The sequence below is a fragment of the Chinchilla lanigera genome, unplaced genomic scaffold, assembly GCF_000276665.1.
Source record: "Chinchilla lanigera isolate Chin_1 unplaced genomic scaffold, ChiLan1.0 scaffold00094, whole genome shotgun sequence".
NCBI lineage: Eukaryota > Metazoa > Chordata > Mammalia > Rodentia > Chinchillidae > Chinchilla > Chinchilla lanigera.
Genome location: NW_004955495.1, coordinates 5,913,523 through 5,933,444, shown reverse-complemented (window position 1 = coordinate 5,933,444; position 19,922 = coordinate 5,913,523). Strand labels below are relative to the sequence as shown.

General features: G+C 56.6%; 1 protein-coding gene across 5 annotated transcripts in view; it reads left to right on the top strand.

Annotated features, from left to right (window-relative positions):
- Dot1l (DOT1-like histone H3K79 methyltransferase) overlaps positions 1–19,922 on the top strand; it is a 50,756-nt gene that overhangs the window by 24,797 nt on the left and 6,037 nt on the right. For 4 of the 5 annotated variants that reach the window (XM_005405917.2, XM_013505208.1, XM_013505205.1 and 1 more), the window contains 19 exons: positions 1,211–1,266; positions 1,872–1,951; positions 5,454–5,522; positions 6,258–6,364; positions 7,215–7,256; positions 8,023–8,133; positions 8,278–8,512; positions 9,152–9,265; positions 9,792–9,883; positions 9,965–10,066; positions 10,455–10,592; positions 10,909–11,034; positions 12,814–13,301; positions 13,409–13,544; positions 14,113–14,259; positions 14,541–14,670; positions 16,741–17,324; positions 17,648–17,853; positions 19,564–19,628. In XM_005405917.2, coding sequence (XP_005405974.1) covers positions 1,211–1,266; positions 1,872–1,951; positions 5,454–5,522; positions 6,258–6,364; positions 7,215–7,256; positions 8,023–8,133; positions 8,278–8,512; positions 9,152–9,265; positions 9,792–9,883; positions 9,965–10,066; positions 10,455–10,592; positions 10,909–11,034; positions 12,814–13,301; positions 13,409–13,544; positions 14,113–14,259; positions 14,541–14,670; positions 16,741–17,324; positions 17,648–17,853; positions 19,564–19,628 — 3,028 coding nt within the window. The remainder of the gene's footprint in view (positions 1–1,210; positions 1,267–1,871; positions 1,952–5,453; positions 5,523–6,257; positions 6,365–7,214; positions 7,257–8,022; positions 8,134–8,277; positions 8,513–9,151; positions 9,266–9,791; positions 9,884–9,964; positions 10,067–10,454; positions 10,593–10,908; positions 11,035–12,813; positions 13,302–13,408; positions 13,545–14,112; positions 14,260–14,540; positions 14,671–16,740; positions 17,325–17,647; positions 17,854–19,563; positions 19,629–19,922) is intronic. The other variant, XM_013505206.1, reaches the window with a different exon arrangement.

Sequence of the window (19,922 nt, the reverse complement as noted above, 5' to 3'; positions counted from 1 at the left end):
TCGCCTGCCCTGCAGACTGCTCGAGGTGCTCCGGGGAGGACTGTGCAGGACAGAGCTGAGAGTGTCACTGCCTGTGCCTGCTGGGCATTCTGCCACCTGGCTTTCCCCTCCTGCCTTTGCACCCAGTCATGAGTGTGAGTCCTTGGCCCCAGTGACAGAGCCAGGGGAGCCAGGAACCTCGCTGGGGTGTGCAGGGTGTGGAAGATACTTCCTGGGTGGGTGCTAGGGGAGGTATGCCCTGGATAGGGAGCTGCAGAGGAGGGAGCTGGTATCAGAGAACTCAGTACACAGCTGTCCCAGAGATTGTGTTGGGTATTTTTGATTTTTTTGTGTTGCTAAAGCTGCGACCCAGAGCTTCATGCATGCTAGGTGGGTGCTCTGCCACTGAGCCACATCTCAGCCTTTCGTTTTCAGACAGGGTCTCACTAGGTGCCCCAGACTGGCCTTGAGCTCTCAGTCCTGCCTCAGCCTCCTAGAGTGTTGGTATCACAAGCATGTGCTGGTGGCCTGGCTGAGGTGGTTTTTACAGCAGCAGGACCCAGGGCAGAGCCAGCCGTGTGAAGTGGCACACGGGGGCAGGTGGGAGACCATGCAGGGCTTGCAGAACCCTCTCTCAGGGCATCACTCATGCTGAGACCCAGCACCAGGGATTTGGTTCTGTGGCCCTCTGCACGCACAGGCTTTGGACTCGTCTCAGGAGCCTGACTGGTGGTCCCTGGACAGCTTGGGGAGAGGGGCGGGCCTCTAGCAGGGCTTGCTGGAGGCACTGCTTCCAGGCACGAGGCTGTGTGGACTCATGCTGGAGGGTGTGATGGGTGGGGACCCCCTCAGCCACTGGTACAGTCCCTCCGCATCTGCCCACATGGTGGTGGTGGGCAGTGACCGAGGATGGGGATGCTCACGCCTGGTTGGGGATTTCACACAGCCCACACTGTGCTGTTCCTGAGGATACAGGCCGCCCTCTGTGGGGAGCTCTGTAAGGGGCCGCATGGGAATCCCATCCGGGACTTGTGGGTGTTCTTTGGCGCATTGTGACCACGTCCCCCCAGGCCAGCCTGGCCACCTGCCCTGCTGCAGCGAGGCTGCCCTCTCCTGTCGGCCTGGCTTTTCACAGTCTCCCTACCCTCATGACTCTGCTCATCTCATGTTCTTCCAAAGTGGCCACAGGGCAAGGTCGAGGTAGTAAGTGTCCCTGTGTTTTCTTTCTCAGCTGGAACGGGGTGACTTTCTGTCAGAAGAGTGGAGAGAGCGGATTGCCAACACGAGGTATGGCTGCGGGGCTGTGCTGCTCGTGGGCTGGGACCCTGGCTGGCACTGGCCATCCAGGTCTCTGCCATACACACTCTCCTGTGAGTGCCAGCCCCACTTGTGGCTTCTGACAACCTGCCCATGCGTAGGCCCTGTGTGGGGCAGTGGGTGGCCAGGGCCTCAAGTGCTGGTCCTGTGTAGTGTCCTCAACTGTCCTGTCACAGGCTTTACAGAGGGTCCTGGTGCCCTTCTTTTGGGGCTTAAAGCTTTGCCACATCCCTGCTCTTCCCTGAGCGCCTGCTTGGTCTCCGGGCAGCTGCCATTTGCAGTGTTGCTGTGCTCGCTGTGCTTGTCTGGTCCTTGGTGACTGCTCTCTGCCTTTCCTGGGCTGCCAGGGGATGTCTCCAAGTGCTGTGGGTTTCACACTGTCATGGTTCAAATCCTGACCCCTCCAGAAGGGTCCAGCTGGCATCGCCCTGTGGCCCTGGGTCCCACAGATGAGTTCCTGGGATGGGTGTGGGCAGTGCCTGGCAGTGGCGGCGGCAGCCTGTTGTCCACGCTGGGACTCTGCACTCGCGTTACGTGGAGCTTTGGTTTTACTCAACTGGAACATTGTTTTGCAGTGTTATATTTGTGAATAACTTTGCCTTTGGTCCTGAGGTGGATCACCAGCTGAAGGAGCGATTTGCAAACATGAAAGAAGGTAATGCAGCCCCATCTACCCAGGGCCTGTGTCTGCAGGATGCAGAGCAGGGGGACCTCATTCCTGTTGTGTTCTGAGACCCTGACCTGGGTTCTACTGCTTATGTATTCAAATCCCCTGTACCTAGGCCGTGGCCTGCAAGCTGCCGCTTTCTCAGGTGGTGAGGTGGCTTTTCTACCTGAGCCCCTACCTCAGAGTTCCTCTTCTCCTGGAGGTCAGGCAAGCCCATGGCTGGTGTGACCTTGACAGTTGCCTGCCCACCTGCAGGCCTTGGGCTGTAGCTGTTTCTAGTGTGAGCTTGGGGCAGTGCTTCTCCTGCAGCCTACAGTTCCTTGGCTCTCCTGGCCTAGGCTGAGATGTGTGTTGTGGGGGGCCAGGTCTTGCCGAGTTGCCCTTCCACCAGGCTGCTTCCCTTCCCTCAAGCCAGGAAGCAAATGTAAAAATGTCAGACAGGCAATGTAAAGCAAGTCCCCAGCTACCCGAGCAGTACCGTTAGCGTGGCGTGCGTGTCTCCATGTGCGCAGGGCCCTGCGTGTGTGTGTGGAACTGAGGTGGAGGCTGCTCCTGGATTACTTTAGAATCACAAGCTGCAGGTACCACGCTCCACCTGAGTAATCCCTAGGTCCCTCCTGAGGACCAGGACGCCTCCTTTGGGCACTGTTGTCACCTCAGAAGGAACAGTGACTCCTGTACAGGCCATGGTTTGCTTTCCATTTTCAACTGTCCCAAGGGTGGCTCTTAGGGCCCTATCCCCCCAGCTTTCCTGACAGCGTTCATGTGTGGATGCTGCTGTGACTTGCTCTCTCATATGCCCTCTGTTTTTAGTTTGTGTTTTTGTTTTTTTTCCTTTTTGTGCTTGGGATGGATTACAGGGCCTTGCATATGCAGGACGGGTTTTCACCACTGCACCGTACCCCAGCCCTGATAGCCTTGTCTTTTTTTTTTAATGACTTGATTTCTTTCTTTCTTTCTTTTTTTTTTTTTTTTTTTCCCCAGTACCAGGAATCGAACTCACGACCTTGCGCTTGCCAAGCAGGCGCTGTGCCTCTGAGCTAAATCCCCAGCCCCGATAGCCTTGTCTTAATGATGTCAGTTTGTGCATCAGGCTGTGTTATGAGGTCGTTGACCTCCTTGTCTTCTCTCTCCTTGTGCTTCAGCCTGTCACTCTCTGGTTCCTGGGCGCTAGGATACTTGCTTGTCAGGAGAGCCAAGCTTGGGTGCCATGGCGGGGCAGGAAGGCCACGCTCCTCTGCGGTAGTAGGTGCCCCGTCTTTCCAGCCTTGCCCTCAGAAGGTCTCCCTCACCTTGGCTGACCCTGCTGGGAGCCAGGATCACACGGGGCACTGCAGAAGGGAGGTGGCTGGTGACCATTGCTGCCATGGTGCACTGGGCAATCTGTGCACAGCTTTTGCCACACCCCTCTGCTAGGTGAGGTGTCGAGCTCATGCGGTAACTGGCCACGACACCGTCCCTGCTCTCTGTGGAGCTCAGATAATGCCAGATATGCCCTGCTTGTTGTCTGTGAGGCTCGTTCCTTCCCTGCCTCAGCAAGGATCCGGGCCTGACCCTGTGCTGCCCCAGCTGAGCCCTCTTGCACTAGCGGGCAAGAGTCTTGTGGTGTGGGTGAGTGTGTGCATGGAGCTAAGTGGTTGCATGTTTTTGGACTTCTTTTGACTTTTTTTTATCTTTTGACTTTAAAAAAAATTTTTCCCCTGTAGTACTGGGGATGGGACCCATGGCCTTCACACTGAGTTACATCCCTAGCTCTTTTTTTTTTGTTTTTTGTTTTTTTAAATTTTGAGATGGGGTCTTGCTAGCTCACTAGGTTGTGTAGGCTCAGCTTAAACTTGCAGCCTTCCTGCCTTGGCCTCCATTCTCTACCTTTTTTTTGAGGCAAGGTCTCACTTTGTAACGCAGCTGGCCTTGAATTCACTATCAAGCCCAGTCTGGCCTTGGACTCAAGGCAGTCCTCATGCCTCTGCCTCAGCCTTCTGAGTGCTGGGATTATAGGCTTTTTCCACCAACTATGACTCTTTCTGAATTTTTAATTTGTTTTTCTTTATTCTTATGATAAAAGGCAGAGCTGGGGATGTGGCTCAGTGGTAGGGTTCTTGCCTTACGTGCACAAGGACCTGTGTTCGGTCCCCAGCACCACAAAAATAAATAAAAAGTTTGCTTCCTGAAAGCATTAGTATGTATGTATTGAATAAATATTTAGTGTGTCCATTTTTAGTATGCATCTAGTGTGTATGATTTTTTTCTGTGTAAAATAGCCTCACAGTTTCAGGTAGTAATAGCCATGTTTAATAGTAAACTTCATGAAATGCAAGGTTTCTTGTCCTTTTGTCCTTAGAATTTGTTAAACTAACAGTGCAGTTAGACTACTGTGTGTGAGAGTCATTTGGGAGAATGGATTTTTTTCTGGTTATGTGCAGGTCACTCTTTTTGGCTCTCAGGTCTGGTTTTGAATGGAAACATTCACATGCAGCCTGCCCTTCGCTGACTGCCCGGAGGGCCCTTCTCAGCACCCCCTGGCCTGCTCTTCTACTATTGTTTGGTTGGTTGGTGTTTGTGTTTTGGGACAAGGTCCTGGCTGTATATCCCAGGCTGGCTTTGAACTCTCACCATTCCCGGGCTGGTGATTCTCCTGCCTTCGCATCTTGCGTGCTGGACTACAGGCCTGCGCCTGTGCCCAGCTTTGTGTGTGTGCGTGTGTGTGTGTGTGTCCATCGGTGGTGGTGCCCTCACTCCTTTGTGGCTCTGTCTTCCTCCACCATGTGGTGGTCCCAAGGCCCTTGGTGACCCTTTTCCCAAGCATTGGTGTAGCCACATGCCGCACAGCGAGGTTGTTGCTGGCTGCGAAGGTGGCTCTGTGAGTCTGTTCTCCTTCCTTCAGCTGTGGGGCCAGAGGTTGGCACCAGTGAGATTTGATGAGAAGGGAGAACATCCCTGTTTGTTTGTTTATTTTGCTAGACTGGGCGTGGATCCTAGGGCCTTTACACTAAGCTACATCCCCAGCCCTATTTGTTACTTTTTATTTTGAGTATTTGTTACTTTTTATTTTGAGAAGGGGCCTCCTTAAATCACTATAGTTGTTTTGCCTGTGCATAAACTTTTAGTCCCCCTGCCTTAGTCTCCCTGAGTGCTGGGAGTACACAGGTGGGCATCACCACACCTGGTTTGAGAACGTTTTTTTTTTTTTCTTTTGTTGGTATCGGAGTCAAACTCAGGACCTTGTGCTTGCCAGGCAGACTCTGAGCTATATCCCCAGCCAGAACATTTTTAAAGAGAGTTATGTGTAGGATAGGTTTACACTTGACAGTTAAGGGGTAGTTTTCTTCACTTACAAGAAAATAGACAGGAGTGAGGCCCTGTTGTTTGTTTAGAACACTCATTTCTGCTTTTGTAACCTTTTGCCACATTCTAAGTTCCATGGCTCTCAGTTGTGTTGGTGTGTGTCCCTTTACCCCGTGAATAGCAGTAATCGGTTTTTGTGTTTCAGGTGGGAGAATTGTATCCTCAAAGCCCTTTGCGCCTCTGAACTTCAGAATAAACAGCAGAAACTTGAGTGGTAATAAGCTCTTGTGTTACTAGGTTAATGATCTTGGTCACTCTAAACTACTGACTTGAATTAAGATAGGGTGCCCCCCTTGGCAGGGCTCCCACTGGGCCCGGTCATTCTCCGGGGTGGGCATCCTAAGCACTGCAGGGTGCCAGGTGGCATCCCTGGCTTCTGCCTGCTGTGTGCCAGCCCTCCCCATCATGACAGCCACAAGTGTCCCTAATCATCCCCCCTTGTGCTTCGCAAAGGCAGGATCACCTGGGTGAGACCTTCTCTGAGCGGAGGTGGTGGAGAAGGAAAGGCCTTGAGTTACGGAAGCTGTGGGGCAGGGCGATCCCCTCCAGCACCTTGCTGGCTCTAGCTGTGGGCACCGTAGGCTCCTTGTTGGTGACCTGCGCTGTACTTCTTGAGAGCTGCCTGTGTAATCACTGGTGTCTTCATGGCTACAGTCTGAATGTCTCCCGGTCACTTGGTGGGCCTTTCTCCTTAGTTGGGCATGCCTCCTCTCCTGACAAGCCCCACCCTCTTCGTGCTGTTCTGCCTCTGTGGCCCAGTGACTGGGTCAAGCCTAGGGACGCCATGGACCACTTGAGGGCTGGGGCCATAGCTAGAGTCTGTCTACTTGGCTGGAAGGGCCTTTGGGGTACTGTGCACATACCTCTGGGGGTCAGGTCCTGGCAGCTAAGGGCACAGTAGAGGCCCTGACCTGTCTGTCTCTGTCCCCCCACCCTACCTCACCCCTAGACATCGGCACCATCATGCGTGTGGTGGAGCTGTCACCCCTGAAGGGCTCCGTGTCGTGGACGGGGAAGCCGGTGTCCTACTACCTGCACACTATTGACCGAACCATAGTGAGTATCCGAGATGTTTCCCTGACCCTAAGGTGTTCCCACCCCTGCCTTGTCCCCAGGCTGCTCTTCCCCTCTGCTTCCTCCCTGTGGAGTGGCACAAGGCCTGGGTCAAGGCCACTTGGTAACTCTGGGCTCTGGTGGGTTCGTGTTTTCCTGAATGATGTGGGGTGGTGATGGGTTTGCCCTTGTCACCCAGAGACCTGCAGTGTGTAGGGCGGCCTGTCTCCTCCTCCACTACCTACTCCCAGCTCTCTGTGTGAGATGGAGCCCTGGGGCTGGGGCTGTCTTCCCACGTCCCCTGACAGGGCCTTGCTGGCCTATGACCTGCCTGACCCCCCACCTCATGGACTTCCCTGCTGCCTGCCCTATGCAGGGTGTGTGGTACTGCTAACCATGTGGCCCAACCTGAGCCTGTCACCTGCCACAGCCTGGGTTTGTGTCCAATCTGGGGAGTCCATTCTGGGTTTGTGTCCGTTCTGGGATGGAGACCGCCGGCTGTGAGTGACATGGGGCAGCTGGGCAGGCTGCAAGCTGAGCTACCACCTCTGCTGCTGGCCACCGTGGCCATGTGATGTGAGCAGGAGTCCTGGGGTGGGCTGATGTTTCTGCAAGGGGAGGCTGTGTCCCTGGAACATGTCCCCAGCTGTCATTGGGAGGTGAGGATTGATGCCTGCCTACCCTGGTGGTTAAGGGGCCATATCATTCCCAGGTCCCCAGTGCTGGTGGCTGTTGGTACGCTTGATCCCCAGGTGTGGGTGCGCCTTACAGACACATTTGTCCGCGGTATCCCCTTTATTTTGTCAGAGTCTGCGACTTACTTTTAATAAGCATGTTTTTCTTTTCTTTCTAGCTTGAAAATTATTTTTCTAGTCTGAAAAACCCAAAACTCAGGGTAAGTCTGGTTTTTTTCCATGGTTCAGGAACATGGAAAGTCTGAAGGTGCTAAGCAGCTGGGATGGGGTGGTGGTCTGAGAGCCCAGCCTTTCTCCGGTGCTCTGCTGTGTGCGGCCCCACAGGCTCTGTCCGAATGTCCTGGGAGATGCCCACTGCGCCCTCCCTCAGAGTAGAGGGGGCCCTGCCGGCCTGGTCTGCCCATCCCTGTTGCACCGAATGCTGATCTGTAGTCCGCCTCATGCCGCTTTTCCGGCCTTGGCTACCTGGTGAACTGCCCCAGTGTCGAGTGCATGTCCATCCCCGCGGCCTTTCTCTGTAGAGTTGGGGATCAGTGAGGAGATGGCTGTCTCTAGCCTTTCCCTTGTTCCCTGGACAGGTGGGGCTAGGTGGTGGAAGTGCACTGGCCCAGCTCCCTGCCAGCCTGCAGCCTGTGTCCAGGGTGCGGCCATAGTCCCCAGTGACTCTCAGGGGACATTGTTGGGCCCACTCTGCCCACGGGGGCCCAGGCCTCCCTGTTGCAGGGCAGCACTGCTGGACCTCTCCTCTGCCTGTGGCATTTCCTCCATCTGGCTAGTTCTGGAGGCCCTTCCATTTTTCCCTGGTCACAGTCAGCGGCCCTGGCTTGTGTCCCTCTGCACAGCTGTGAATGTTCCTGTGGGGGCTGCCACTCAGGCTCTGTGCCTGTTTCCTCATGTGTGTCTGGGTAGAGGAGTTAATGCAGGCACGCTGGGGTCATCAGGGCACTTGTCTGACTCTCCTCCCAGGAGGAACAGGAGGCCGCTCGGCGCCGGCAGCAGCGAGAGAACAAGAGCAATGCGACCACCCCAACTAAGGTCCCCGAGAGCAAGGCGGCTGGCCCCGCCGAGGCCCCCATGGTGAGGCCCGCCCACACATGACTGGGTCGTCAGGGATGGGACTTGAGTCCTGCAGGCTGCGCTGCCCCCACTTTGCTGCTCACTGGGTGCATGGGGCCCACCCACTCGCCCTTCCTGCAGTTGCCCTAACTGTCCGTTCACCAGGACTCTGGTGCTGAGGAAGAGAAGACCGGGGTGACCGCAGTCAAAAAGCCGTCGCCCTCCAAGGCCCGGAAGAAGAAGCTGAACAAGAAAGGGCGGAAGATGGCTGGTCGGAAGCGTGGGCGCCCCAAGAAAATGAACACTGCGAACCCTGAGCGCAAGCCCAAGAAGAACCAAATTGCACTGGATCTCCTTCATGCCCAGACCGTGTCCCAGACGGCGTCCTCCTCACCCCAGGGTGAGCAGCCTCGGGCCCACCCCATGCCATGCCTGGCCTTACGTATTCACCTGGGCACGGTGTCTCGGTCCCCAGACATGCACATAGGGAGCTGCACCTTGAGTCCACCCTTGTCAGGGGAGTGGGAGGAGCAGAGGCCATCAGGATGGCCTCTGTGTCCTGTGCCAGGCCTCCTGGGTTCTCAGCACAGTGTGGGGCTTGGTCCTCACCTCCTTGCCAGGGAGAGTCTTGTGTAAAACAAGGCAGGGCGGAGCATACAGGTGCATACCCATCATCCCAGGACTTCTGGGAGGCTGAGGAAGGAGGATCACATGTTCAAGCCCAACCTGGACAACTTAGCAAGACTTCTCTCAAAATAAAGGTTGGCGATATTAGGGGTGTAGTTCAGTGTGAAGGCCCTGGTTTTAATCCTCAGTACTAGGGGAAAAAAAAAAGTGTAGCAGAGGTTTCTGAGGTCATGGATTCAACAGTTGCAGGGGGCGGGGCAGTTGCCTGGTGGTCAGGACCACAGGATGTGGTATTTAGTGGGCTCTCTGGACTCAGCGAGCCTCACGTTTATAAAGCCACAGTGTTGCCTACCACGATTTGTAGGCTGAAGGGCGGGGCAGGCTGACATAGGGATGTTGCTTTTGCCCACAGATGCATACCAGTCCCCTCACAGCCCCTTCTACCAGCTACCTCCGAGTGTGCCACGGCATGGCCCCAACCCGCTGCTGGTGGCGCCCACCCCACCCGCACTGCAGAAGCTGCTAGGTGAGCCTTGCCCAGAGGGTGCCAGCTGAGACCTTGGCCCAGGGCCTGCAAGGTTCCAGAATGGATGCTGGGTTCTATGGGCCGTGGCTCACACCTCACCGGTCAGGCTGGGGGCTCCTGGTGACCCTGTGCTGAGCCCCCTGAGGGGTCGTGGGGGTGGGATCAGGCCCATCAGGCAGGTTGGCAGAGGCTCAGTTTGGGCATCTGAGACTGGGTATCACCTGGTGATGTCTACCACATGTGTGGTTGTCATATCTAGGGTGTTCCTGGCAGAGGGGCAAGTAGAAGTCAGGGATGCTGCTCAGCACTCCACTGTCCAGAGTCCCTGCTCCAGGGGACGCTGCCTGGGTCCCAGGGAACCATCATGCACTGTGTGGGCACTACACACAGCCTGAGGTCATCTCTCAAGGCTGACCAGGAGCCCCATGTCTGTGTCTGACACACCTCCCACCTCTCCCTTGGGTGAGCTTGCCTGAAGGCTGTGTCCTGCGTGTCTGCTCCCATAGCCACTTCGTTTTGTCTCTAGAGTCCTTCAAGATCCAGTACCTGCAGTTCCTGGCATACACAAAGACGCCGCAGTACAAGGCCAACCTGCAGCAGCTGCTGGACCAGGAGAAGGTGCGTGCGGCTGCGTCCCCGCTGGCTCAGGGTCTGTTACCCTGTACTGGTCCCTGTGTCACCTGCCCCTCCCGCCTGCAGGAGCGGAATGCACAGTTGCTGGGTACGGCGCAACAGCTCTTCGGACACTGCCAGGCCCAGAAGGAGGAGATCCGCAGGCTCTTCCAGCAGAAATTGGATGAGGTAGTGGCCCAGAAGCTGAGCTGGCCACCCTGAAACCCTTTCCCAACCAAGCTCTGAACCTAGCCCTTGGGGGTGGGCGAGGCCCAGCGGATGGATCCTCCGTCATCCCCCCAACCCCTCTCCATTGGCTGCCATCTTTCCCAAAGTACCCTCCTCACCGAATTCCTTGGGACATAGGGTGCAGGACTGGGGTGGCTCTGGCTGCATCCTTGGGGCTCCCTCTGCTCGCCTCTGTGGTCCCACCTGTCTGCTCCTCTCTGTCACCTAGGGGAGAGTTTCACCCTTCCCCTCTGGAAAGACATGCTTGGGCCCCTCGGGTTGTCCCCATGCGGTTTGTCCCTGTGACCTCTGAGCTTCACTCATGCTGTTGCGTTCCCTGCATCCCCAGCTGGGTGTGAAGGCACTAACCTACAATGACCTGATCCAAGCCCAGAAGGAGATCTCAGCCCACAACCAGCAGCTTCGGGAGCAGTCGGAGCAGCTGGAGAAGGACAACAGAGAGCTGCGCAGCCAGAGCCTGCAGCTGGTGCGTGTCCCCACCGTGGGCAGGGCTTTCCACAACCTTGGGGAGCACTCCTGCACTGTCCTGGGCCTCACACTGGTGGAAGCCTGTCCCCACAGTTCCTGGCTCAGCTATGCAGTCCTCTGGCACAGGTAGCCAGAAGGTCCCTGCCCAGTAAGGCTCTGGTGCAGGTTTCTAGGTGCAACCCTTCCCTGGGATGGGAGGATCGAGTTAAGCTGCCTCCAGCTAGCCCCCGGCACCGGCCTGGGGAGCCCTGCCATCCCAGTCTGCTCTGTGCGTCTGGTCAGGCCCCACTGAAAGCCCATCCCTGTGCCCACAGCTCCGGGCGCGCTGCGAGGAACTTAAGCTGGACTGGTCCACGCTGTCCCTGGAGAACCTGCGCAAGGAGAAGCAGGCACTGCGGAGCCAGATCTCTGAGAAGCAGCGGCACTGCCTGGAGCTGCAGGTGGGCCCTGGAGTCCGGAGGGTGACTGGGGCTCTGACTCCAGACCAGGTCACTATCACTCTTTGAGCAACCCTGGAGTCTTCGGGCTCCATCATGAACCTCAGATCTGGCTGCCGCTGAGTAAAGAGCTTGTGGAAAGGTCACTGGCAGGACTTGTTCGTTCAAAACTCAGCTGATACTTTCTGATGAGGAGGGAAGTGTATTCAGCAAGGCAGGAAAAGCGGAGGAGGAGCACAAGGCCATGGTGTGCTTCCCCCTCCACACCTTCCTGCAGCTACTTGCATGGTTGACGCTGTAGGGGCAAGACGTGCAGCTTTGCACTAAAGAGCCTAAAGGCCCCTTCAGCAGGCCGTGTCCAGCGTGTGGTGTGTGGAGTGACTTACAGCTTCCCTGTCAGTGGGTCCTTTGGGTTCTTTCAGATGATGCACTGCAGAACAACTCTGGGATGTGGGTCTTTGTATCAGACTTTTTTGGGGGGGCAGTACTAGGGACTGAACCCAAAGACTTTGCACTGAGCAGCATCCCCAGCCCTTTCTCATTTTGAGACAGGGTCTCACTAAGCCATTATGTTGCCTAAGCTGGGTTTAAACTTATCATCTTCTTGCCTTATCCTGCCAAGACTGCTGGGATATAGTTGTGTGCTACCACACCTGGCCCAGAGACTTTTAAGGCTATTTCCTTAATGACATGTGACCAAAAGTTGTTTTACTATCTTTTGAAGGTTCCCTGACGTGTTGCCCTGCTGCATCCTGGTGCCATATATCCCCTGTGGACCTTGGTGTCCACACCAGCTCAGCAGAAGGTGCCTTATTAATAACAAGTAGCCAGAGCCAGGTGTGGTGACACATGCCTGTAATTCCAATGCTCTGGGAGGCTGAGGCAGGAGGATTACTTGAGCCCCTTACTCCTTTCTTTTACAGTGCTGGGGATGGAACACAGGAGTTCCATACTGAGTGACGTCCCCAGCCCTTTATGTTTTTATTTGAGAGAGAGTCTTACTCATTTGTTCAGATTGGGCTGGGAACTTGTGAGCCTTCTGCTTTAGCCTCCCAGAGTGCTGGGATGATAAGTGCATGCCATCTCACACAGCTAAGCTCAGGAGTCTGAGTCTAGCTTGAAAACAGTATGAGTTTCCATCTAAAAGAAAAAAATGTGTTTTAGTGACCAAATGAGGGCTGTTTCTATATTTTGGGCTAGAAGAGAACTTTTCACATAGTTTCTGACTTTTTCTTTTTTGTGGTGCTGGGGATTAAATTCAGGACAAAATAGGCAAACACTGTACTACTGAGGTCCAGCCCCAGCTCTTTTTCAAGCTTGGTTGTTTATGCCTGTAATCCCAGCACTTAGGAAGCTGAGGCAAGAGGATTGGTGTGAGTTCTAGCCCACCCTGGGCTGTATGGTGAGACCCTGCCTCAAACAAACAAATACACAGAACAACAACGACAAAATCAGTGTTGAGTTAGGGTCTCAGTAAGTTACACGAGGCTGGCTTTGAATCTGCAGTTGGAGTTCTCCTGCCTTAGCCTGCCAGGTATCCAGATTGTAGGGCTGTGCTGCTGTGCTTACGAGAACATTCGAAGCTTAGACAGGGGCAGCTTGGACTTTTTCACCCTGCATAAGTGATGGGTACTCCAGCAGCTCCCATGTGGTCACCTTTGGTTCCTTCCTCGGGACGGTCCCTCCTGTCATTTGTGGATGGAGGATGGGGCCTGTGGGGCACCCTGGGCAGTGTGGCCACCCCTCCACCTGGCGATCTGACTGACACCTCCTACCCCGCAGATCAGCATCGTGGAGCTGGAGAAGAGCCAGCGGCAGCAGGAGCTCTTACAGCTCAAGTCCTGTGTGCCTCCTGACGATGCCCTGTCCCTGCACCTGCGTGGGAAGGGTGCCCTGGGCCGAGAGCTGGAGGCCGAGGCTGCCAGCAGGCTGCACCTTGAGCTGGACTGTACCAAGTTCTCCCTGCCTCCCTTCAGCAGCATGAGCCCTGAGCTCTCCATGAATGGCCACACTGCCAGCTATGAGCTCTGCAGCGCACTGAGCCGACCCTCATCCAAGCAGAACACTCCGCAGTACCTGGCCTCCCCTTTGGACCAGGAGGTCGTGCCCTGCACCCCCAGCCACAGTGGCCGGCCTCGGCTGGAGAAGCTGTCGGGTCTGGCCTTGCCAGATTACACCAGGCTGTCGCCGGCCAAGATCGTGCTGCGCCGGCACCTGAGTCAGGACCATAGCGGGTCTGCCAAGGCAGCAGCAAGTGAGCCACATCCGAGGTGAGTACCACCCAGGGCTTCTTGGGGTCTCAGCAGGCCCACATTTGTTTGGAAGAGGTTTGGAGGTTTTCGAGGGCTCCCAAGAGTGACTCAGCTTCCTGTTACAGAGCCGAGCACGCCAAGGAGAACAGCCTTCCCTACCAGAGCCCTGGTCTGTCCAACAGCATGAAGCTGAGTCCTCAGGACCCAAGGCCCACCTCGCCTGGGGCTGCCCCCACAGTAGGGGAGAAGAACAGTGAGAAGGTGAGGCACTGCCCTGTCCTGTCCGTGCCCCCAGTGTCCCCCAAGCTGAGTGCTGGGCAGGACAGGCTCCCGAGGTTTGGGAGGTGCTACAAGAAGTGTTCATCCGGGGTAACTTTAGGGATCCATTAGGGGCACAGTTTAGCCTGGAGGATGTGTGGAGCTATTTGGGGACCCAGGGATGAGTGGAGATATCGATGACAGGGCAGGGGACCCAGGCAGGTCCTGTGGTCGAGGTTCCAGAAGCAGGCGTTGCCAGGCTGGCCCTCAACCTGATACCATGCTGGGGCCAGTTTAGAAGGCTGTTGCCCAGGGCATCTGCCATGGGGGCCTAGCGGGGAGGTGGTAAAAGGTGCTGTAGGGGCCCTGGGAGGCCAGGACATCACACAGCATGGCCAGAGGGCCAGCCAGGCAGGAGGAGGGGCAGTGTGGGGGAGCAGTGTGGGGCCCTTAGGCCTGGAGATGTCCAATACTGCTTCCCAGAGGTGTGTAGGGAAGGCAGTTCACGCATGCAGGGCAAGGTCTGCTGGCCCATAGCAGATGGTCTGTATCTGCATCCGCGTCTGTGCAGGCTGGGAAGGAACGGATGTACAGCAGCCATGGGGAGACCATCACCAGCCTGCCCATCAGCATCCCACTCAGCACCGTGCAGCCCAATAAGCTCCCTGTCAGCATTCCCCTGGCCAGTGTGGTCCTGCCCAGCCGCGCCGAGAGGGTGGTGAGCCATGGACCGGGCTGCTGTGGGCAGATGGGGGCAGGATGGGCATTTCATGTTGGGCATGACCTGGTTCCTTTTTGTTAAGTCGCAAGCCATGCAATTTCAAGAGCGCTGCTGCTCCCTGGCCAGTAGGGCGGGCGGAGTCCAGGCTTAACCGCAGCATGTTGTCTGTTCTCACCCCCAGTCTGTTTCTGGTGAAAGGTGGCGTGAGCGGGTGGAATAGAGTCCCCTGCCTGAAATCCTGCCCCAGCCCGCTGACCCGCTATGGGTTTCTCTCGCAGAGGAGCACCCCCAGCCCTGGGCCGCAGCCCCGAGACTCTTCGTCCACACTTGAAAAACAGATCGGTGCTAGTGCCCACAGTGCCGGGAGCAGTGCCTCAGGAAACCGGAGCCTGGCCCTGGCATCTGCAGGTAACCGCCGCCCCACCCCAAAGACCTGCTCACAGCCTGAACACTGTTCCCGCCAGGGACAACTTACCCAGGCCTTTGGCTGCAGCCACTATACTTCAAAGAATTTAGGAGGTACCAGGCAGGGTAGCTCACCCCTGCAATCCCAGCACTGTGGAGGCTGAGGCAGGTGGGTCACAAGCCTGGTCAACTTAGCAAGACCCTGTCTGAAGAGAGGAAAAAAATGCCAGGATTAGTATAACTCAGTAGAGCATCCAAGTCCTGTTTTTAGTACTGTTTTTGAAAAAAGCCATGGGCCAGGAATATAGCTCAGCGGCACAGTGCTTGCCTGGCAAGCTCGAGGTCATGAGTTCGATAAAGGCCAGAATGGATGGGGATCTCAGAGCAAGGTCTGCAGGCTCCAGGGCTGCTGGTCGAGGTCGTATTGGTTGTGCCCTGGCAGCACAGTCTGAGCCGGGGTTGGCAGCATGCTGAACCCTGGGAGGCTTTGTAAATGAGCAGCCTCTGGCTAGATTTTTTTTCTGGGTAACATAGCCGCTGTGCCTGTCAGCTGCTGTCCTTGTCACCTTCCTTGCCAGAACATGGGGGTTTCTTTTTTTGTTGTTGTGTTTGGTTTTTGTTTTTTGTTTTTGTGAGACAGGATCTTGCTATGTAGTTCAGACTGTCTTGAACTCTCATCAACTCTCTTACTTCAGTCTGCCAAGTACCATGAGCGACCACACCCAGCTAGGTTTTTTTTTTTTTAAGAGTAGGAAAATTTACTGAGAGATAGGAGGAGACCTGAAAGTGGGTTGTCCAGAAAGTAGGGGTTTGCTAGGGTGTGGGAAGTAGCTCAGTAAACCCCTGTGGGTGTCGGGGCTACCTGGTGTTCAGCGGGACTCTGCTCTCAACAGGTCTATTGTGATGACATAGGCCTCAGAAGCCCTCCTGCGATGGCCAGGGAGCTGCCTCACTTGGGTTTTGTTATAATTCAAAGCATCCTCCTGGGTTTGGTGGTGCATGCCTGTAATCCGAACACACAGGAGGCTGAGGCAGGAGGATTGTTTCGAGTTTGAGACCAGCCTGGGCTACAAAGTGAGCTCAAGGCCAGTCTGAACTGCATAGGGAAACAGTGTGTCAAAAAGAAGAAAAAACATCCAGAGACTACATGTGAATGATGGGGTAAGACTTCACTTCAGTACAGATATATTTATTGAAGCGATGATGGGCCACCCCTTGGGTGGTTGTTGCCAGCCCTGGCAGCTGCTTTTCCAGGAATGGCAGATAATGTGCAGAAGGCAACCATCAAGTGCAGATCCTGCTTAGGGTCTCCCACACAGCCTCCCATCCTCCCGCCTGGCACTTGGAGAAGGGCCTGGCTGCGGTCATGATGTTGCTGGGGACACCTTGGAAGCCAGATGGCTCCGTTCTGCGCAGCACCTGCCACCCGGGGCTGTTCTCTAGCTGCTGGGGTGAGGCTTTGAGTGAGTCAGGCAGGAGGATGTTTTATCCTGGGCTTTGGAAGCTTCTTGGTTTGGGGTGCCTGAAAGGGCCAGCAGTGGGTGGGTCACTGCCGTGGACAGGCTCGGCCTTCAGCCACCGCCTCCTGTCGCACGATGCATTGTGGCTGCATATGGCTGGCTGGAGCTTCCTACTCCTCTGGCTGTAGTCCCAACCCCTGTGCAGGCATGTCTGTCCTCTGTGGCTTGGGTGAGGCCTGAACCAGGGCCTGCCCAGAAGCAGCTCCAGAGGCGGCGTCTCACTGAGACGAAGGCACAGGCCACTCTGATGGCCAGGAGGAGTGACTATTGAAGGCCGGGGCTCTGGCAGTCAGGGCTGAAGGCCAGCTTGTCATTGGCGGCAGGTCCCAGGGCTAGGTGACATAGGGCAGGTCCCTGTCCTTTCTTCCAAGGGGTCCCAGGTGGCCCAGCACCTTCCTTCTATGTTGAAGATTGCCCCAGCATCCACCAGGACCATGCCGGAGGCCATTTCCTAGGTCCATCTTCCCTTACATTCTCCCGGGCCCTCCTAAGCTGGGATTCAGCATCCCTTCATCCCCTGCCACTCCCTGAGACCCCCGTATCCTTTCTGCAGGCTTCTCCTATGCTGGCTCCGTGGCCATCAGCGGGGCCCTGGCTGGCAGCCCGGCACCCCTGGTGCCTGGAGCTGAGCCAGCTGCCTTTGACGAGTGCTCTGGCTCAGGGAGCCTCTTCGCCACTGTGGGGTCACGAAGCGCTACCCCACAGCACCCACCTCTGCTGGCACAGCCTCGGAACTCGGGACCTGCCTCTCCTGCCCACCAGCTTTCTGCCAGTCCCCGGCTTGTGGGGGCCGCCCAGGGCCTGCTCCCCGACACAGGCAAGGGTGACCTACCCACCGATCCCAGCTTCTCAGACCCAGAGAGCGATGCCAAGAGGAGAATCGTGTTCACCATCTCTGCTGGTGCAGGCGGTGCCAAGCAGTCACCCTCCACCAAGCACAGTCCCCTGGCCCCAGGTGCCCGTGGGGACTGTGGGTCCAGCCATGGGCAGGACAGCCGCAAGCGTGGCCGGAGGAAGCGCATGTCAGCTGGGACCCCCAGTCTAAGCACAGGCGTGTCTCCCAAGCGGCGAGCCCTGCCCACTGTCGCCGGTCTCTTCACCCAGTCCTCAGGGTCCCCTCTCAACCTCAGCTCCATGGTAAGGATGGGCTGGTGCTGCAGGGCCCAAGGGGCAGTACCCTGGGGTATCTGGGAGGCCCAGCCTGGCTGGCCAGGCTCAGGCTCAGGTAGGCCCGAGTCTGTGTAACTGAGGGAGGCTAGAACAGGTGGGGACATGGTGCCTGGACAGTGACAGTGACCATAGCCATGCTGACAACAGCACCCCACCAGCTTCTGGCCAGGCTCCAGCTGCTAGGGGGGTACCAGGGGTCAGAAAGCGTGCAAAGCCCTTTGGTGTCTTGCTTTGGGGTCCCTGTATCCAGGATTGGTCTTTGAGTGCATCTGCCGCCTCTGCCCCCTCAGGTCAGTAACATCAACCAGCCGCTGGAGATCACGGCCATCTCGTCCCCAGAGAACTCCCTGAAGAGCTCTCCCATCCCCTACCAGGACCATGACCAGCCCCCCGTGCTGAAAAAGGAGCGGCCCCTGGGCCAGACCAATGGGGCGCACTACTCCCCGCTGACCTCAGATGAGGAGCCGGGCTCTGAAGACGAGCCCAGCAGTGCCCGGTGAGCGAGCGGGTGGGCGGGAGGCCTCCGTCAGGTCGTGGCCTGTCTGGGTTCACGTGGCAGGGAGGGACAGGTGCTGCTGACCGGTGCCAGTCTGAGAGGGCTCCTGAACAGCCAGGCACAGAGCTTCCATCCAACGCCTGGGCTGAGCACTGCCCGGCCACCCCTTGCGTGTGCTTGGGGCCTGAGTCTGGCAGCCCGCCAGCTGGTCCAGCACTGTTTCCTGAGGCTCAGGAGGGTCTGGGTGCGAGCCGGCAGGGCAGGGGTCTGGGCCCCAGCAAGAAAGGGAAGAAACGGAGCCTGAGAACCCGGCTGAGAGTCACCCGCCCAAGGCGAGAGGGTCACTGAGTGTAGGAGTTCAAGGCCAAACCCCATCTCATAAAAAAAGGAGTTTCAGACTTGTATCAGCACACCTCTCCCGCTGTGTCTGCTCATGAAGAATTGTTTAATATGTTCCCTGGCACCCACGAGTCCACTTCCTGTCTCGGGGCTCGCCTGTCCTGGGCATTTCCACAGAGGAGCCCATGCTGTGCGTCCTCTGTGTCTGGCGTCTCTTACTGAGCACAGCACCCTCAAGGTCTGTCTGTGCTATGGCGAGTGTCACAGCCTCGTTCCTCTTCCTGGCAAAGTGGTGTCGCGGCATGGGGTGGCGCTTGCTGTGTGTATCCGTTCGTCGTCCTTCCCTGCACTTGGGTTGTTTCTGTTTTTACTTTCTAGTGAACCGTGTCACTGTGAGCATTTGTGTGCAGGTCTTCGTTTACAAATCCCATTTCTTTCTGCTCACTGCCCTGTGTGGGATTGCAGGGTCCCTGCAGGATCCTCCTTGTGGGGAGTCGTCAGTGCACGTCCCACCAAGACTCCTGCGGCTGTGCTGTGGTTCACTCCCACAGGCGCTGTGCCCTTGAGGCTCTGCTCTTCTGCTAGCTTGCCTTTCCCCTTTCCTTGTCCTGTGTCCGCCTGTCTGGTGCCCCCACATGTACACAGTGGCTCTTTGGGTGGCTGCTGTGAACATCTGTCCCTGTCTGTACAGCGGCTGCGTTCTTTCTGTGCGCTGCTTGCTTTGCACCCAGTCGTTGTGAGCATTTTTCACACGCCGGGACGCAAGCTCCTGTCGGACGTGACCTGCAAGTCTTAGCTGCCTTCTGCGTGTGCCCCCTACTGTGCTGGGCCCCTTCTAGTGGATGAAGCCCTTTGGGTCTGGTTTTTCCCTTGCTGTTTGTGCCTTGGGCCTCCTGAGTTACTTGCTTTTGCTCCTCTCCCTTTACAGACATGGATTCTGTAAAGTGTGCCCTGGGGCATTTTGATTGGGTGCTGGGAACACCTGCCCGAGGGGTGCCTGGCCTGTGGGAATTCTCCTGCAGTTGCGGGTGGGTGGTGGTCACTGAGGTGTGTATGTCAGAGATGGCGAACACTGCGCTGCACCAGGCCCTCTGGTCAGAACGCTGAAGCAGAGGCTGCTCTGCTCTGGACCGTCATGTTTCTCCATGGGTTGAGAAACCACACCCATGTGTACCTGCCAGGGCCCGGTTCCTGGCAGAGGGTCTGGAGTGTGTGCCAGGGTGGCCCCTCCCGGGATCTCATGAGGGTCTTGAGGGTCAGCTGTATGTCTGTCCTCTCCCCAAGCTGTTGAGTGTTCCCAGGCCTGACTACTCTGTAGCCTTCTAGTTGGATTTCAGACTTGAAGGACAGTTTTTTTCTTTCCCTTCACAGAATTGAGAGAAAAATTGCAACCATTTCCTTGGAAAGCAGATCTCCCCCGAAAACCTTGGAAAATGGTGAGTGGCAGGTGCTGCCTGCTGTTGCCCTTACCTGAGCCCAGGCCTGGTGACATGGGCCAGGCCCCCCAGATGGTCTTGGTGGCTCTGTGAACAGCTGTTCCTGGGGTGCAGTGTGAGATCAGGCTGTGCAGTGACCTTTTGGGTTCCACCTCATTCCTGGCTGAGTCGGACCACTCTTTCTCGTGCCTGCCTGCCTCCCCAGAAAGGCGTATCCTGGGCTTGACACCCCTGGCTTCTGCGTGGCCCAAGGCTGTGGTGTCCTGTGGGTTGGGCCTCAGAGCCTCTGTGCTG